The sequence below is a fragment of the Panthera pardus genome, unplaced genomic scaffold, assembly GCF_024362965.1.
Source record: "Panthera pardus isolate Hobbes unplaced genomic scaffold, ASM2436296v1 HiC_scaffold_12, whole genome shotgun sequence".
In the NCBI taxonomy this organism is placed as follows: Eukaryota; Metazoa; Chordata; class Mammalia; order Carnivora; family Felidae; genus Panthera; species Panthera pardus.
The window spans coordinates 46,391,945-46,409,094 of NW_026526677.1; the positions used below are offsets into that span (position 1 = coordinate 46,391,945).

The 17,150-nt window shown below is 49.1% G+C and overlaps 1 protein-coding gene and 1 long non-coding RNA gene across 9 annotated transcripts in view; one reads left to right on the forward strand and one right to left on the reverse strand.

Moving 5' to 3' along the window:
- The window catches only part of PARVA (parvin alpha), a 191,641-nt gene that overhangs the window by 26,032 nt on the left and 148,459 nt on the right, over positions 1-17,150 (reverse strand). For all 6 annotated transcript variants that reach the window (XR_008421195.1, XR_008421194.1, XR_008421193.1 and 3 more), the window contains exons 7-12: positions 13,995-14,053; positions 11,726-11,745; positions 10,309-10,370; positions 9,529-9,597; positions 5,846-5,947; positions 5,033-5,105 (exon numbers count right to left, since the gene is read on the reverse strand). Coding sequence is in view for 1 of the 6 variants with exons in the window: in XM_019456352.2 (XP_019311897.1) it covers positions 5,033-5,105; positions 5,846-5,947; positions 9,529-9,597; positions 10,309-10,370; positions 11,726-11,745; positions 13,995-14,053 (385 nt within the window). In the remaining 5 variants the exon portion in view is untranslated. The remainder of the gene's footprint in view (positions 1-5,032; positions 5,106-5,845; positions 5,948-9,528; positions 9,598-10,308; positions 10,371-11,725; positions 11,746-13,994; positions 14,054-17,150) is intronic.
- The window catches only part of LOC109271152 (uncharacterized), an 82,140-nt gene that overhangs the window by 15,505 nt on the left and 49,485 nt on the right, over positions 1-17,150 (forward strand). For 2 of the 3 annotated variants that reach the window (XR_002081842.2, XR_002081841.2), the window contains exon 1: positions 10,508-12,780. This is a non-coding gene — a long non-coding RNA (uncharacterized LOC109271152). Of the gene's footprint in view, positions 1-10,507; positions 12,781-17,150 lie in introns of those variants that run through there. The other variant, XR_008421196.1, reaches the window with a different exon arrangement.

The window sequence follows — 17,150 nt, forward strand, 5'->3', positions numbered from 1 at the left end:
CCCCACTTGGCTATCATGCTAGAGTCTTAACCACGTTCAGCGACACCTCTCCCTGAATAATAACAGGGTAGGCATGTGCATTGGAAGCCAGGTGGTGTAATCCCCCAAATAAAAAGCCATCAGCTTTATGCCAGTGTTCCAAAGGCTTTGCTGGCCATGAACTTGATGCTAACACTTGGCGTACTAAAAGTTTATGAAGCCTGGACAGCAAAAGTCATCTGAGATGCAAACCCAGTTCCCAAGAGACTTCAAGGTACAACGGAATTTTGAATGTCAGAGGATGGTCATGAGCTTATTCCGGTCATAAGCCCCTCTCACCTGGAAAAGATAACCAGTATCCTGATTCTTATGGTGATTATTTCCTAGCTCTTCATAATTCCACCAGCAACATAGGTACCTTTAAATAGCAGATTTTAGTTTTGCCTGTTTCTATGTTTGATATAAATGGAATCTACTACATGTATTCTTTTGTGATTTCCTTATTCAAAATTCTGTTTGTAGGGTTCATCCATGTTGCGTGAGCTGTTCATTTTTTTTAAATGTTTATTTATTTTTGAGAGAGAGAGAGAAAGCAGAGTGTGAGCAGGGGCAGGGAGGGGCAGAGAGAGGAGACACAGAAGCAGGCTCCAGGCTCTGAGCTGTCAGCACAGAGCCTGATGCGGGGCTCGAACTCACAAACTGTGAGATCATGACCTGAGCTGAAGTCGGACGCTTAACCGACTGAGCCACCCAGGTGCCCCTGAGCTGTTCATTTTTGTAAATGATTTTGAGGTGTAATTTGTTTTATTGAGCTAGAACTATAATTATCCAGCTCTAATTTTATAGTTTTTCAAGAATAAGTGCTTCTCAATTTGTTGTCTACTTACAGTCAATTTTCAGTGCCTTGAAGTGGTCATTTTTGATCCTTTTGTCTGGTTTTATATTTGCCTTTTTGCAGAGAATAATCACTGACCTCTTCATGCTACAGTAACTAGAAGTCTTTCCGCCAATTTCTCTGTTCGTTTATTGTCATTGTTGTGTATTAGTCCATGGTGTGGCTGTTCTCCAATTTATCTAGTCTGTTGGGGTGTGCTGTCCAGTCTAGGCTATCATGGATAGTCTTGGACTAGTTTAGTTCCTGGTGTATGGACCTGCATATGTATGAGCGAGTTATTGCATCACAGATGTATTAGTTTCCTATTGCTGCTGTGACAAATTATCATGTAGTTGGTGGCTTAAAACAACCCAAATTTGTTATCTTGTAGTTCTAAAGGTCAAAGTCCAAAATGGGCTTCGCTGGGATGAATTAAGGTATCAGCAGGCTTGCGATCTCTTTTGGAGACTCCGGGGAGCACTAGTTTTCTTGCTTTTTCTAGCTCTGGGGATTAGCTTCTGTAAGCCTGCATTCTTTGGCTTGTAGCCCCTTCCATCAGCAAAGCCAGCAATGGCTGTTTGAGTCTTTCTTATGCTGCCTCACTCTGACACTGAGCCTTTCTGCTTCCCTTGTGATTATACTGGAACTATCCAGATGCTTTGAGATAACCTCCCTGTCTCAAGATCCTCAACTTAATCGCATCTGCAAAATCCCTTTTGCCATGTAAGGTAACCTATCATCAGGTCCGGGGGATTAGGATGTGAACATTTTGGGGGCCATCATTCCGCCCACCATATAAAGCATTACAAATCTCCAACTACATAACATAAAGACAGTAAACTATACAATATATAACGTATATAACATAAAGACAAACTGCTTTAGAAGAATGGTTGTATTTATAGTCACACAATAGTTTCTGTTGCTCCACATCCTTGCTAACCCTTAATACCATCAGTTTTAAATTTTTGCCACTGTCTTGTGTGCACACTATCTCCTAAAGGAATGAGGAAGAGAAATTGAACCATTTTCCGTATTTCTAGCCACTAAACAAGTCCTTTCCAAATGAATTGATCACTTGGACCTCAGCTTCTGTCACCTGCCTGGCTTTTTAGCGTTGCCTGAAGTCTGGCCCCAACTTTCGGACTCTTTAAATTTTAGATATTCCATCAGCCTGCTGGCTGACCTACAGGCTTCATTCCTGCCTGGAACTAGATTTCTCCTGAGTCCCCACTTGGCTATCATGCTAGAGTCTTAACCACGTTCAGTGACACCTCTCCCTGAATAATAACAGGGTAGGCATGTGCATTGGAAGACAGGTGGTGTAATCCCCCAAATAAAAAGCCATCAGCTTTATGCCAGTGTTCCAAAGGCTTCGCTGGCCGTGAACTTGATGGTAACACTTGGCGTACTAAAAGTTTATGGAGCCTGGGCAGCAAAAGTCATCTGAGATGCAAACCCAGTTCCCAAGAGACTTCAAGGTACAACGGAACTTTGAATGTCAAACAGTATGGCAGAGAATGAGTTTTCCTGACCTTAAAAACATTTGCCATGAAAAACACCTCCACCACAGCCAGTCTGATTTTGGAAGAACCCTCAAAGAATTACCCACACTGGCACCTTTTGTAAAGTCTGCAGCATTTACCACTGAATCTACTTTCCAGGTAGAAGCACAGAAACCAGAGGGAATGCTGGGGTATATACCTCTCACAAAGTACAATTTCACAAAATGCCATTTCAGTTCTCCTTTACGCACTGGAAATTTTCGGTGTGGGCATGATGCCCAGTGTAACAACAAATAAAGCAGATGTGTTTTTCCATGGCCATGGGTCAGGAAGTTCCATATTAAGCAGTTCAGTCGGTAATTGTATGAGAAATGTCCTCTAAATGCTGAAATAGCCTTGTAGGTTAATTGATATTGGGAAGGCTGTCTGTTCCGAGAGAAATAAATGCCTGAAAATGGACGTATCAGGAGGAGTACTTCCCATCCGTGACCAGGAAGTTTCATATTAAGCGGCTCGAGAACATGGAAAGAGAAACCCTGGCCAGATCTCTCCTCTCCTGCTTTCCCTCCTACTCTGAAGCGGGTGCCCATCATCTGGCCCCAGGGCTCAGAGTCCGTTCCTAATGGCATGAGGATGGCCAGAGTGACCTTGCCAGGAAAGGGCCCCTAGAAGGAGACCAACCTTGCTAGAAGCCCTCCGGCAGTGACCAGGCGCTCAGAACAGGTGGCAATAAATGAGAATAAGGGATTGGCTTTTGTTGGCCGGAGCTGAGTTAATGAGGTCTGTGATAAGGCATGACACCGGGACACAACCCGCATCTTCATAATCTACCTATCTCCTCTGGTTTTTCTGCTTTCTCCTCCAGCTTCAAGAAAGGCATTTGCACAAGATACTGCCCTTAACCCTTTTCTTTCCTCGGGATGCTTTCCTGTTGTTCAGCTTCCGTTAAGTGGGAGACTTCCAGTTACATAACCATAGCCCTGATCTTTTCCCCGAACTCTGGTTCTGCTCGGTCAATCCTCAGGATTGAGATCCTTATGGCCCCTGCCAAGCCTGCTTTTCCTCCTGGGGTCCCCAATGCCCCACGTCTAAGTGTCTGTTCTTCACACTGCCTTCCAAATGATCTCTCTGGAACAGAGCTTCAATCACATCACTTGCCTGCCTAAGAAACTTCCATGTCTCCCACTATCTACAGAATAAAGTCCAAACTCCCTGCCTTATTAGCATCAGGGCCCTCCAGGACCTAGCACCAGTTCACTTCATCCTCACCAACCATTTGCCAATTCATACCCTTCATATTCCAGATGAATAGGTGACCGCTTCACGTTGATGGTCAGGTGCCAGGTGCTGTGCGTCAGACGTCATCCCATTTAATCTTGTCATGTGCGTGTCTCTAGGAGCTCCATTTTTATAGACATGACAAGTAGGCTCAGAGATGATTGATCGGTAAGTTGCCCAAGGCCACAGGGCTAGCTGGTGGGGTGGGGACTGGATCCGGGGCTGTCACCAGCTTAGCCCCATGCTCTGCTGTCTCACAAACGGGGCTCCTCCCCATCCCCCAGGCAGGACTTTTGCTCCCACTGTCATCCTATCTGGGATGCCGCCTCCTCTATCCTATCTGATCTTTACGGTTTAGCCCAACTGCCATCATCTGCATTAACCCGTCATCTGCCTAGCCGGAAGCGATGTCACCTCCTCAATTCTCTTGCTTTCTTAGCTGTCCCTCTTTCATGGTAGTGGCCACAACTGTCATTCCGTCGTGCTTACCGGGTGCATCTTTCGTGACCCCCGAGTGGCTGCGAGTGCCTTGAGGTCAGGGACAGCCCACCCCTGTTGGCACGTCACCATCTGTGGGGTCTTGGGCCCACTGGACAGTCAGTGAATGACCCTCCCCATCCCCCAAAGTGGAGGTGTGGATGGAGGAGCAGGTGCAAGTTAACAACGGGGAGCTTACGCAGCCAGCCCCTACTGATCCACTTTCCTTTAAACGACTAGGCGGGGGCAAGCAAAAGGGCCCACAAATGGAAAACAGAAAATTATCTGCAACACAGTGTTGACTCACCAGCGCTGATAAAATGGAATATTTCAGTCAGGAAGTCAATAAACGTCCGTACCAAGGAGGCTCCCAGGAGAAGCGTGCCTCCCATATGCACAGAGGCACACGGCTCCAAGCGTGAGCCCGGGAAGGCTGCATGAGCAGCCTGCTCCTTCTGTGTTTTTATCCAGTCTTACATTTTCGACCCAAGCCCAACACATCAGGCCTCGTCTTGGGGCAGAGTTGGAGTGAGCAAAGAACAGAAAAGGGAATGACGCTCAGAGCAGAGCTGCTGGTGATGACTCCCGCTTTCTCCCCTTGCCTGGCTGGGGCGCAGCTGTTTGACAGGTCAGCAGCCTGTCCAGGGACGGAAGAACCTGGAAACTGGGCACAGGGCAGGTCCTGTGGCACCCCCCGCTCAGGCCTTACTCTGCAATCCCATGTGTGGGATCTTTACTTGTAGTCACAAAGGATCTCTAGGACAGAGCAGCTGAGCCCCGTCCCACCTCCCCCTACAAATGGCAAAGACGACTTCAGAGAAGAGACATTCCCCTGATACCAGTCGAACACGAGGCCTGCCCTGTGCCCTGAACACTCACATGCAGGGTCTTATCACAAACCCAAGGAAGAGCAAAGTACCTTCTGGCCGTGGTTTCGGCTTTTCCAATCCCCCGTCTTGCATGAGCTCGAAGGCAAAGGAGACATTCAAGACCTGGAAAGAGAAACATGGTGGCTATGTCATTGTGCACTGATTCCTGGATCATTGGGACTCCCAGGACCTGACCCTGGAAAGCAAAGGATCCAGCACTATAGCCAGGGGGGCAGGGGCTGAGTAAAATTGAGGCCCTGATTTGAAGGAGAAACGAAGCTACCAAGATGGGCAGGCCATATGGAGTGTGAGCTGGCAGGTCCCAGCTGGCTGTTGGTAAAACGTTCCTGGAGAAGTTCAAGATCTTCTTCCTGTCCTGCTGTGTTCCCAGGTCAACTGCCAGGACTTTAAGCTTAGGGACTCAGGGTGCACAGTTGAAAGGATCAGACGGAAAACATGTTCAAGAGGCAGAGAAGGGTTTCTGCTTTGGACCAAACGTCCCTTGTCTAGCGGGCACGCCGTGGTACTCATGAGAGGCATCAGAACCCGGCTGAGTGTGAGCATTAGGTCTGGCCGGCTCTACCGCCACCCTCCCTGTCATGTCTGGGGGGGAGAGGAGGCTGGGCTCTGCCCGTGGCGGGAGCGTATGGCTAGGGGATCAGGCCGCAAAGGGAAGGAGAGCTGTTCAGGAGGCTCAGTGGTCCGCAGGTAGCTCCTTCCCAGCCCAGCTGTTCATCAGAAGGGGCCCCACATCCAACCATGGGAGACTCTGGGCAGATGGGAAGCCGCTGCCTTTTCCCCACGAGGGCGGATGGATGGGGGGATGAGGGCTGGGGCCCTCCCTTGATGGTTCCTCCACTTACCTTCTGTTCAAAGCTGTCCGGGGTCAGGAAGAAGCTGTGCAGGGGCACGAAGTAGCCCTCCAGGAGCCCCATGAGCAGCACCAGGTACACCCCATCTGCAAACTGAAGGGAGAGGGCCAAGTGAAGGCACTGGACCCCTGAGCCCCCCGAGGCAAGCCCTATCCAGGGGGCTCGTCAGCTGTCATGGCAGCGCCCTGAAGGCTCCATCCCCAGGCAGGCTGCTGGCAGAGGGTCAATGGCAGCGGCCTGAGGCAGGAAGGCCTGTGTGCAGCAGGCCCAGCCCATGTCTGGCTGGTCCAGTCCGGGAGCCATGGCCCACGGTCCGGCTCTCGGCTGATCCAGCATGTATTGAACACTGAGCGTGTGCCCAGCCCTGATCTGGCCCGGGGACCGCAGAGAAAGGTCAGTGTGGCCCTGCCCGTGAGGGGCTCACAGTCTAGTGTGGAGGAAGGCAGTAGCTGCTCTGATGGAGGCAGGCACACTGGCCCGTGTGAGATTGACCGAGGTCGGCCACTCCCCCTGAAGACCATGGGGAAGGCTTCTGGAGGTGGCACAGCCTGAAAAGAGACCTGAGGGATGAGTAGGAGCTAGCTGGGGTGGGGGCAGTGGGGGGGGGGGCACAGGGAGGAGGGAAATGGGGTTGAAAGCCCATGGCAGGGTGACTTCTGCTCTGTGAACAGAGAAAGAACTCTAGTGTTCCGCAGGCCTGGGCTTTCTCCTTTGTCACCTCTCGTTGTATTATTGTTTGAGAGGCAGCAAGGCGTAGCTGTTAAGTATATGGCTCTGGCCCTAGGCCTCCAGCTGTCCTGCTTATTAGCTGTGTGACTTGAGAAAGTTAGGTCACTTGTCTGTGCCTCATTTTTCTCATCTGTGACGTGGGGAGAATGAGAGTACAGTACCTGCTCTAGAGGTTCATCATGAGGATAAAGCAGTTAATATGTGCAAGGTGCCCAGAACACTGTTTGGCATGTAGGCGACACTAAATATTAACTATCACTATTACTATCTGGGACAACAGCAAAGCAGTCAGGATACAACTTCCTGGCTCCTGTTGACGAAGCACAGCTGTGTGCTGAGGGCCACAGCGAGAGGCATAGAGCCTGGTCCCTTCCATCAAGGACAGTTGGGAACCTGGTCTGAGGGACAGTAGGCTCCTGAGTGAAGTGGGAGGTGCGGGTCTTCTGCTGCGGGAGGGCAAGGAGAATGTGCAGTGGGCAGTCAGCACAGGTTTCGTGCAGGTGGTGAGGGGCCTGTGAGATGAGGGGCATTTGGGAGGAGTAGGCATGCCAGGGGCCAAGGATGGTCTGAGCAAAGATCTAGACGTCAGGGGCACCTGGGTGGCTCAGTTGGTTAAGCATCTGACTTCGGCTCAGGTCATGATGCCCTGGCTTGTGGATTCAGGCCCTGCATTGGGCTCTCCGCTGTCAGCACAGACCCTGCTTCCAATCCTCTGTCTAGCCTCCCCCCTCTGCCCCTCCCCCACTTGCTCTCTCTCAAAAATAAATAAAAACATTAAAAAATTAAATACAAAAAAGATCTAGAGGTCAGATGGATACCTAAAATTAGAGAACCCTTCAAAGGAGGTGGGGCCCCCAAGTCTTTGTGGGCATAAACCCCAGTTGTTAAAGAGGTCTTAAGAGCTCAAAGTTCTTGGAATCCTCTCAGGGAACTTAAAACAAAACTAGACAGAATTGCCTGGAATGTGAGCTGGACCGTGTCTGTTGGGTGACCAGCTGGTGGGCTTGTGGCTCAGGCTTCATGATGGGTGTCCCGCCCGGCCTTGAACTTGACCTTAGGAACAAGATTCTTCCCTGCTTCCAGCCAGCTGGCCTTCAATTCCAGTGGGGAGGGCCTAACCCTGACTCATCCTCAGGCCATGCCAGGGTGAACAGGAGAACAGACCCCAGCGTCTGTGTCAGAATCAAGGCCCTCCCGTGGACCTAGCTGGGCCTCTTTTTGGCAGTGGCTGGAACTGACTGAGAATAAAAAGAATCCAGTATGTCTACCCAGGGGAGGACCCTGGGTTAGGGTCAGGTCTGCTCACAACTCTGAGTGCTGCTGACTTAGACTGTCCCCACCCCTGACTGCTGGTTCTGATGACTTGGTGGTTGAACCTGCAGACAGGCACCAAATGTGCCTGGCAGAGGCTGCCTCTCAACCCTCCTTGCCCGTGAAAACTTAAGTGGGGATTCCAGAACTCATTCTAGCTCTTCCGAGGACACATCACTTTTCTAGAGGGTTCCCTGTCTTCCCAAAGAGTACAGAGTACAGACAAGACACAGTGGCAGGTAAAGCTCAGTGGCAGACCCGGAAGTCGTCTTTGAACGTAACAGGAGGTGCCCACATATCCTCAAAAGAAAACCACACTTTAGAAGTTCATCACAGATGAAAGGGGGTTGGGAAACAGGGTATATTGCACGGTCTTTAAAAAAATTTTCTTAATGTTTATTTTTGAAGGAGAGAGAGAGGATGTGAATAGGGGAGGGGCAGAGAGAAAGGGAGACACAGAATCCGAAGCAGGCTCCAGGCTCTGAGCTGTCAGCACAGAGCCCGACGTGGGGCTCGAACTCATGAACTGTGAGATCGTGACCTGAGGTGAAGTCAGATGCTTAACTGACTGAGCCACCCAGGCGCCCCGTATTGCACAGTCTTTAAGTACCTCCTGATAAAGATTAATTATAAAGGCGGGGAAAGCTTTACAGTAGAGAAATCTGGTGGACACTAACCAAGTGACCAAAGTTACTGTCACCAGGAATGGGACTAAGGGACAAAGTGCCTGAGAAGAGCACAGTGTTATGGGGGTGGAATTGTCACTGAAAATGCATAGCCTGAATCTAATCATGAGGGGGAAAAAATTGAGGTCCTATGAATCTAATGGCCTGCACTCTTCAAAAATGTCAATGTCCTACAAAAAAGGGCTAAGGATTTGTTGTATATTAAAAAGAGACTAGGGGTACCCGGGTGGCTCAGTTGTTAAGCATCTGATTTTGGCTCGGGTCATGATCTTGTGGTTTGTGAGTTCCAGCCCTGAATTAGGCTCTGTACTGACAGCTTAGAGCCTGGAGCCTACTTTTGGATTCTGTGTCTCCTTCTCTGGCCCTCCCTTGCTCATGTTCTGTCTGTCTCTCTCTCTCTCTCAAAAATAAATAAACATTAAAAAAATTAAAAAAAAAGAGACTAATGAGACATGGCCATTAAAAGCAGCCTGAGAATATTAAGACAACTGTTTCTTTGATCCCTATGACACTGTCCTAAGTAGCCAAATATCAATGACTTCATGTGGTTCAACCTAAATAGACTAATGTATTGATGTGAAAATTGCTTGAATCTGATAATTGTAATGTGATTATTTAGGAGAGTACTTGTTCTTAGAGATTACGCTGAAGTATTTAGGAGGGAGAGAAACAAACAAATGTGGTCAACTGCCAAAAACTGGTGTAGGTAGGTGAAACATATACGAATATTCATGATGATATTCTTGCAACTTTTCAAAATAAAACACTGGAAAAAATCAGCATTCAACGCAGTTCACTCCTGTGAGCAGGACAGTATCTCACTCCCTCCTGGGAAAGCTTCAGGATCAGCATGGAAAGCCACCCTGGCAATGCAGGGATGGGGCACTTGGAAGAGTGGCTGTTGAACATGGCCTTGCCCCCCACCCTGCGCTCAGGGCTGTCACCCACCTGGGTTTCCAGTTCTGTGACCTCCAGGTTCAGTTTATTCAGGTGCTTGTTCACAAAAGTGATGAGTGTCTAAAAGAGAAGCACAAGCCAGGCAGTGAGATGGAGACTCTCGCCAGTGCCAGATCCTGGTGGCCACCTGTGTGACCCTATTGTGAGGACGAGGACCAGTGTAATAACACAGGACAAGGCCCAGCCAAGGATGCTGTGCCAGGGATCACTGCTCAGCTGGGTGAGAATAAGCAGCCTATGAGGCTCTTCTGCAAAGCTCCTTGAGTTCGCAGGAAAGGACGGCCCCCAGGATTTGTGGTCTCCTGCACTGTGGGATTCAAATAGCCAGTCTCAGGAATGTGAAAGGGGCAGGGGGTCCCGAGAGGGCAGAATGATAGGTGCAATGTCCTAGCTCAGGGTTGGGGGGCGGGCAGAGAAGAAGAGACCTCACCGGGTCCCTCCTTCAGACCCTCCTAGGGACAGGTGCCCTGTGCCTGGGGAGGAGGGAGGGCTGAGTGAGGAGGCCCGGTTGGTTGGGGGTTCAGTGTGGATGGGAAGACAGGGTGCTTGTAGCTTCAGAACCCCCAGGAGACACTGTCATCCTGATGGGAGAAGGGAGTGGGTAAGGTATCCAGTGGGAACGGGACAGGTGAAGTGTACATCAGGTGGGAAAGCCCTGAGTTTGCCGAGAGCTGGCGAGGACACCAGTTTGAAGAAGCTTGCAAGCTGCATGCGTGTGTTCTACTGTTTGGTGCAGCTCGGCCCCCTCCCTCCCAGGCACCTCTTGCTCACCTTTTTCACTACATTGAGCTTGTCTGGTGCATGGTCAAACAAGGTGTCAAAGGCATCACGTTCTGGAAACACAGGAAAATGTCAAATGCAGCAAAGACCTGCTTCCTGGTGGGGAAGCCCACCCCAGGGCCCGGCCAAGATGGCCACCAGGTCAGATATAGGCAGGAATTCTTTGGTGCGTGAAACCGTGCTGGGAACTCTGGAAACTGGGTTTGGGTGGGTTTTGGGGATTGATTCTTAGCTTAGGGGCTTTCTCTGTTTCTCTGTGTCTATCCTCTAGGTCACCCTTCTTTTGGGCTGGGAGTGGGGGGCTCTGTTAGGCTGTCGAATCCCAGATTGACTTGGGATTTCTCTTCACTATTTATATCCATTACATCATGACTTAGTTATGGGCCTAAAGGGTTTCTGAAGCTTTTTGGAGGTAGAATGTTATCCAAATCTCAAATCACCTCACCCGCTAATTTTCAAATCCAGGATACCCATGACAAACATCCGTGCACAGATAACCGGATTGGGAGCCTGGGCGCCCCGGGATAGAATGTGTGGTCTTCCCCTTGAGTGATCTAGTCACTTCGACCCTTGTGCCTCAGTTTCCTCTTCTATAAAATGCCGTCTGAAAAACCTTTCCCAGGTGTGTGGTGAGGACGAAAGAGAAGGCATGTGCATGCGTCGTTCTATAAACTTTGAAGTGTGTGCTGATCTGAGTTTGTTAGCATGACTGGGATATTTCTCACATTATCCATAGTATATACAGGATCATTGAAAATGGCAAAGCCACGCCCCTTGCCGGGGTTTTTCTTGCTGTAGCCCCCAGATTCTCTAAACTGAGACGTAAAATAGAGGATAGGATCTGAGGCAGGGGATGAGAAGAATGTCCAGGAGGGACCCAGGGCTGGGAAGTTTGGTGGTCCCGGGGTCTGCCTTTTCCTGCTCTTGCACTGATGAATAAATCTGGGACCGCCAGAAGGGTGACTGAGGTCTCTAACGTTCAGACGGTATAAACAAACCCAAAGTTCTGGGAAACTGGAGCGGGATGACATGTGATGAGGAAAGAGGGAGAAGATTGCTTCTAGAAGGGCTGGACTGAGCAGGGACAGTGGACTTTCCCAAGTGTGTACATACACCTCTTTGCTTCCACAACAAACTTAGAGCATGACCGCCCTGCAAGTGCCCAGGACCCATCCAGGGCCTGGCAACGTCAGTGGTCTGGCTACTTACAAGAGGACTGGGCAGCCGTGGTTAGATTTCCCCTTCCCACTGGTAAGCTGACCCTCCCTACCAAGTGGCCCTGTCACCAGGCTGGTGCAGACACACATGCAGGAAGTAAGCTGAGTGCCTGTTCTTCCCAGCTGCTGCAGAATTAACTAGAAACCCCGTGGCAGCCACCAGCACCAGAGGATAATCTTATGCAACTCACCGTGCCTTCCGGAAAGAGCCCTGCAGGAAAAGGAGAAAGGAAACAGCATGTTTCTTCTTCTTTGCCCTTCACTGAAGAGCCCACAAAGCTTCCTTCCTTGGCACTTTCTTCTGCACTAAGTCTCCAATTATTGGTAGTCTTTACCCTACTGCCACCTGTTTTTCCCTCTGCCATACAGATAGACTGGTGTTTGCACAAAGCCTGGTGTAAGTGATATTTAAAGGACTATTTCTTGCCTTAAGTAAAATCACACTGTTGCTTATAGTTGAGAAGGAATATCGGACTCGGGGCTTCAGCATTCCCAACCACTGAACTGCATCAGCTTGGGGATGTCAGCTTTGTCTTTCTCTAGTTCATCCTGTGATTCCCACCAAATCGCACCTGCCATTGACTCAGAATCAGTTTCTCAAATAGGGCAGGACATAGAACCATACTCATACCAAAGAAGCCTCAAAGTACTAACAGCACAAGCATTAAAATAGACTACTTAGGTCTGAATCCCAGAGACACTGTGTGTCCTTGGGCAAGCTACGGAGCCTCTCTGGGCTCCCGGTCTCTTCTCTCTAAAAGGAGGATGATAATGGTAAATACTCCAGTAGGATGTTCGGAGCATTAAATGACTTAATATGGAGCAAGACTTTAGCATAATTCCTAGTATATAGTAAGTGCTCAGTTCGTTTTTTTCTGAATATGTTTTTGGTTCCTATTATATCGGTTTATTCCAACTGTGCATCTATCACCTACTAGATGATGACCTGTGGGTAATGTACTGGAAGGGATAATGAACTTGGGAGTTAGGTGTTGGATAGACCAAGGACAGTTGCTTCTTCACCTTTGGGATGTGTGGTTTTAGGAGGGGTGAGCGTTGCTTTGTGTATTTTGAACGTCAGTAGATACAAAAGTGCTTCATGAAGTGTTCTGTGTTGCTGTTATTAGGAGTTCACATCCACCCTCAGGTCTGCGTGGCAAGATGGCAGAGGGAGACCACAGGAGGCCTGGCATGCAGCCGACAGAGCACTGAAAACCCAAACGTCACGTCCCCTGACTCCTCTCAGGTATGTCTTTCTCTTTTCCAGAAGCTGAAACAGCGGGCGTGGACAAGCCCAGCAGAGGGTGGGGGGTGAGGGGCAGGAAGGCATCCCTCCTGCCCCTCACAGAGCCAAGGCCGGGAATCAGTGTGCTTTGTGTGTCAGCAGCCCTGCTGGCCGCCAAGACTGGCCCCGGAGTGATGCGGAGGCTGTCCGATAGGCTCTCCACAGGCCATAAACTGGGCCCCTTGGGAAGCACCACTCCACGTCTCTGCCCTACCCTGGGCTCTTTTTAAGGCACAAGCACACTGTGGTCCAGGCAGGCGGCACCCTGGAGTTCCCTCAGCCACCACCGGGGAGGCAAATTGCCTAGAGACTGGGCAATGCTTGGAGGGTGCGGGTCAGCCGTGGCGGGGGACAGCCACGACAGGCAGCGCTGATGGTCACGGGGGCCCAGCCGTTGCCACAGTGAATCGTCACAACCTCTCTGGTTAGGAAAACACTCCCCACTTCAGAGATACAGAAACCAAGGTCTGAGCGGGCAGGAGAGCCTGGATTTGAACTCAAGTCCGGCCGGCTTAAAGGTCCCTCCCTGCCCTTTCCACTTCGTTCCTGTTCAAGAGAACATAGAGGAAAGCTGGGGTCTCAGGGGATGCTGAAAACACACTTTGCCCGTGGCCAGGGCTCAGGCCTGCCCAGTGATCTCAAGACCCCCGCCTTTTTTCTACCTAAGAACAAACTTCTCTGTCCCGTGGCAAACCTCCTGCATTCTGATAGGCCAACTGCTTAACGGGGAAACGAAAAAACACCAAGCACCAACCCACCACTCTAAGGTAGAAAAGGGTTTTCTGGGTCATGGCACGTGACCAAATAAATCAGATTCAGAAAAGGAAGAAAACGTCCTTTTGGAGGCTCGCAATTTAAATTCAACCCCATGTTTATGGCATGACGATTTCATGCTGGTTGGCTTTTTGGGGCATACTTTTTCCTGGAGTGCCACAAAATTAGAATTTTTCAATCACTGCTAATTCCCTCTCCCCACTTCCCCACCCAAGTTTGTACCTTAAGCATTGAGAGGCATGTTTTGAATGCATGGAAAAGGCTAAACTATAATCATTGGCTGAAGTCTAATCCCTCTTGCAATCCCAATAAATGAAAACTAAATATCAGCAAATGGATGAATTTCGGAGAAACATCTGTGTTCCATTACAGAATGGCTGGCAACAATGGTGTTGACATACTCTGTGTTACCAGTTATTTCCTCTTGGATTTGCCGAGACTGGAGGATTCCTTCTCGTTTCTGAAACAGGGGTGGGGAGAAGGGTTGGGAGGCAGAGAGAAAAATATGCTTTAGAAAAATACAAAAAAAAAAAAAAAAAAAAAAAACACCCACCCAAAACTGATTAGCGTTCCTGATATTGAGAAAGTCACTGCTGTTCAAGAAATGAAACCGGAGAGGAGATACTACCAGAGGCAAAAGGAGGCCCCAGATTTCTGGGACTGGACCATACCATTCATACTTAAGAGCAATTAGTGTTTATTCCAAACAAGTTGGCCGTTTCTTGGATGGTGAATCTTTTCTTTCTTTATTGGAAGACATTTTGCTGGAAGCAAACTGTTTGCCTCCGGGAGTAATCCACAGTAAACCAAATGGAAATGAAGGCCTAGGGCGTGTCTGCCCTCCAGCTGGGGCCACAGAGGGAAGCAGAGAAACACATTTAACAGTGGGGCTGGCTGGGGTGGAGGACGGAGGCCAACTTGGAAAATTTAAACAGGGGGAGAGTTTTTGTTTTTGTTTTTAATGGATAAATAGGGGAGCTTTTCACTAAGCAGTACAGTTCTCAGGTGACTAGCTTATTCTCTGAGAAAAGGATAAGCACTTTGGAGGCTCCCACACCTACCCATCTGCCCATCCGCCCACTCATCCATCTGTCCATCTGTCCACCCATCATCTGTCTGCCTCCTCCCATCAATCTAGCCTCTTTCTTCTTTATTTCATGAACTGGCGTTTTCTCTGTACAAGAACCTCTGTTGGATAAGAACGAATACTATGGAACGTCTGACATAATTTCTGACCTTGAGGAACTTAGAGAACAATGGGGTAGATGAAACAGGTATGTGAGAAAGATTTCCAAGAAACAGTACCAGTGTTTGTGCCTGATGGGGTGGCTCAACGGCTCAATGATTACAGTAGGACCCCCCTTTCACTCTCAGAAGTGTCGTGTGTAACCAATTATGCGGTGGTCCCATGCAGACAGAAGTGCTGACGGGAGCAGGCATGTTCAGCTGGGATGGTCAGGGAACCCTTCCAAGGGGCGGGGGTCCTCAAGCTGGAACTTGACAGGATGCAGAGGAGAGGGCATTCCAGCAGAAGGGATGGCCCCAGCAAAAAGGCAGAGGCAGGAGAGCACCACTGGAATGGAGCCACTAATGGTGGCTGCCATTAGTGGGACGATGGCTGCCATTAGTTGATGGGGAGTCAACTGAGTGCCAGTTTGAAATTTAAACCCCGTTGTGTGGGCATGAGAGCCAGTGAAAGAGTGTCAGGGCTCAGGAAGACCTTTTTTTTTTTTTTTTTTTATAATGTTTATTTTTGAGACAGACAGAGTCAGAGCACAAGCAGGGGAGGGACAGAGAGAGAGAGGGAGACACAGAATCCAAAGCAGGCTCCAGGCTCTGAGCTGTCAGCACAGAGCCCAACACAGGGCTTGAACCCACAAACTGTGAGATCATGATCTGAGCTGAAGTCGGATGCTTAACCGACTGAGCCACCCAGGCACCCTCAGGAAGACCTTCTGATAGGTGTGGAGAGGGAGATTCATTAGACCAGGTCTCTGTAGTCAGTTCCCAGGCACAATGAGGACAGCAGTCTGGGGATGGCAAGCACCTGTCACATCGTTCATCTTTTTTTTTTTTTAATTTTTTTTTAACGTTTTATTTATTTTTGAGACAGAGAGAGAGCATGAACGGGGGAGGGGCAGAGAGAGAGGGAGACACAGAATCGGAAGCAGGCTCCAGGCTCTGAGCCATCAGCCCAGAGCCCGACACGGGGCTCGAACTCATGGACCGCGAGATTGTGACCTGAGCTGAAGTTGGACGCTTAACTGACTGAGCCACCCAGGCGCCCCAAGTTCATCTTTTACAAAGGCAGAGAAGAGTGTCAAAAAGGAGCCTACAACTGTTAGTGTTTCAGCTGAAACCTGCCTTCTTGCCCTCTTGCCCAAACTTCTAGAACCTTCTCTTCTATTCCTAAGAGCCACAGAAACTAGTGTCCTTGCAAAATACTTTTATCGAAGGAAAGGTAGAGCTGGATAAAGGTCAACAGTGTATCTGCACTAGATTTGGAAGAATGGGTTATCAAAGTGAAAAAGGTAAAAAGGAAAAATAAAGATATAATTTAAAAGGGATCCAGGGATGCCTGGGTGGCTTAGCTGGTTAAGCGTCTGACTTCAGCTCAGGTCATGGTCTCATAGTCTATGAGTTCAAGCCCCGTGTTGGGCTCTGTGCTGACAGCTCAGAGCCTGGAGCCTGCTTTGGATTCTGTGTCTCCCTCTCTCTGCCCCTCCTCTGCTCATGCTCTGTCTCTGTCTCAAAAACAAATAAACAATAAAAAAAATTTTTTTTAAGGGATCCGGTAAGGATAAATCAAGGGCCTTTCCCATTTCAGCTTCAACAAATGTGTAATTTTTACAAGGGGCTAATGGAATTTGTGTCCTGATCTTGTAAGGCTCTTCACAGACATAAAAACTCATCTTCAACTTCATGCAGAATTCAGTGCTTTTGTACAGAATAGAAGGGAAATCTGGGTGAAATAATCCCTCACACAGCACCTAGATTCACCTCGATCTGTTATTTGTGGCCTCGAGGACTCTTTCTGTGGTTGGGTCAGTGACTTCTGGCTAATTCTGAGTCCTGCTTCTGTGCCTGTTTAACTTAACAAAGCAAAACACCCCATAAAACCTGACATGCAGGTTTTTATGTACCTTGTCCTGTTTTCCACCCTCCTGCTCACAGAACTGTCCACAGAGACATTACACTGACAACAGCCTTCTGATGGGCCTAGGACTGAGCTTAAAATAAGGCTTGAGACATGGGCTTGCAGTAACCCCTGTTCCAAAACAGGGCTCCCCCCCACCCCAATCTTGAATCAGCGTTTTAAAAAATATACTGAAATTAATTTATACATGAGTGGTGAAAATAATATAATAGAGATGGCTTGGATTCACCAGTAAGATGCTTGTACCAGGTTGCTCTGGGATGGGCGACATATCCACGGCAGACATAAAACGCTTGCCGCAGCTGACTGCTCGATCCATGAGGCCAATTAGTCCTTTTAGCTGCACTTAGTGTCTAAACCACACACATGCTCACCGCCTGTGGCCCTCTGATCGCCCTCT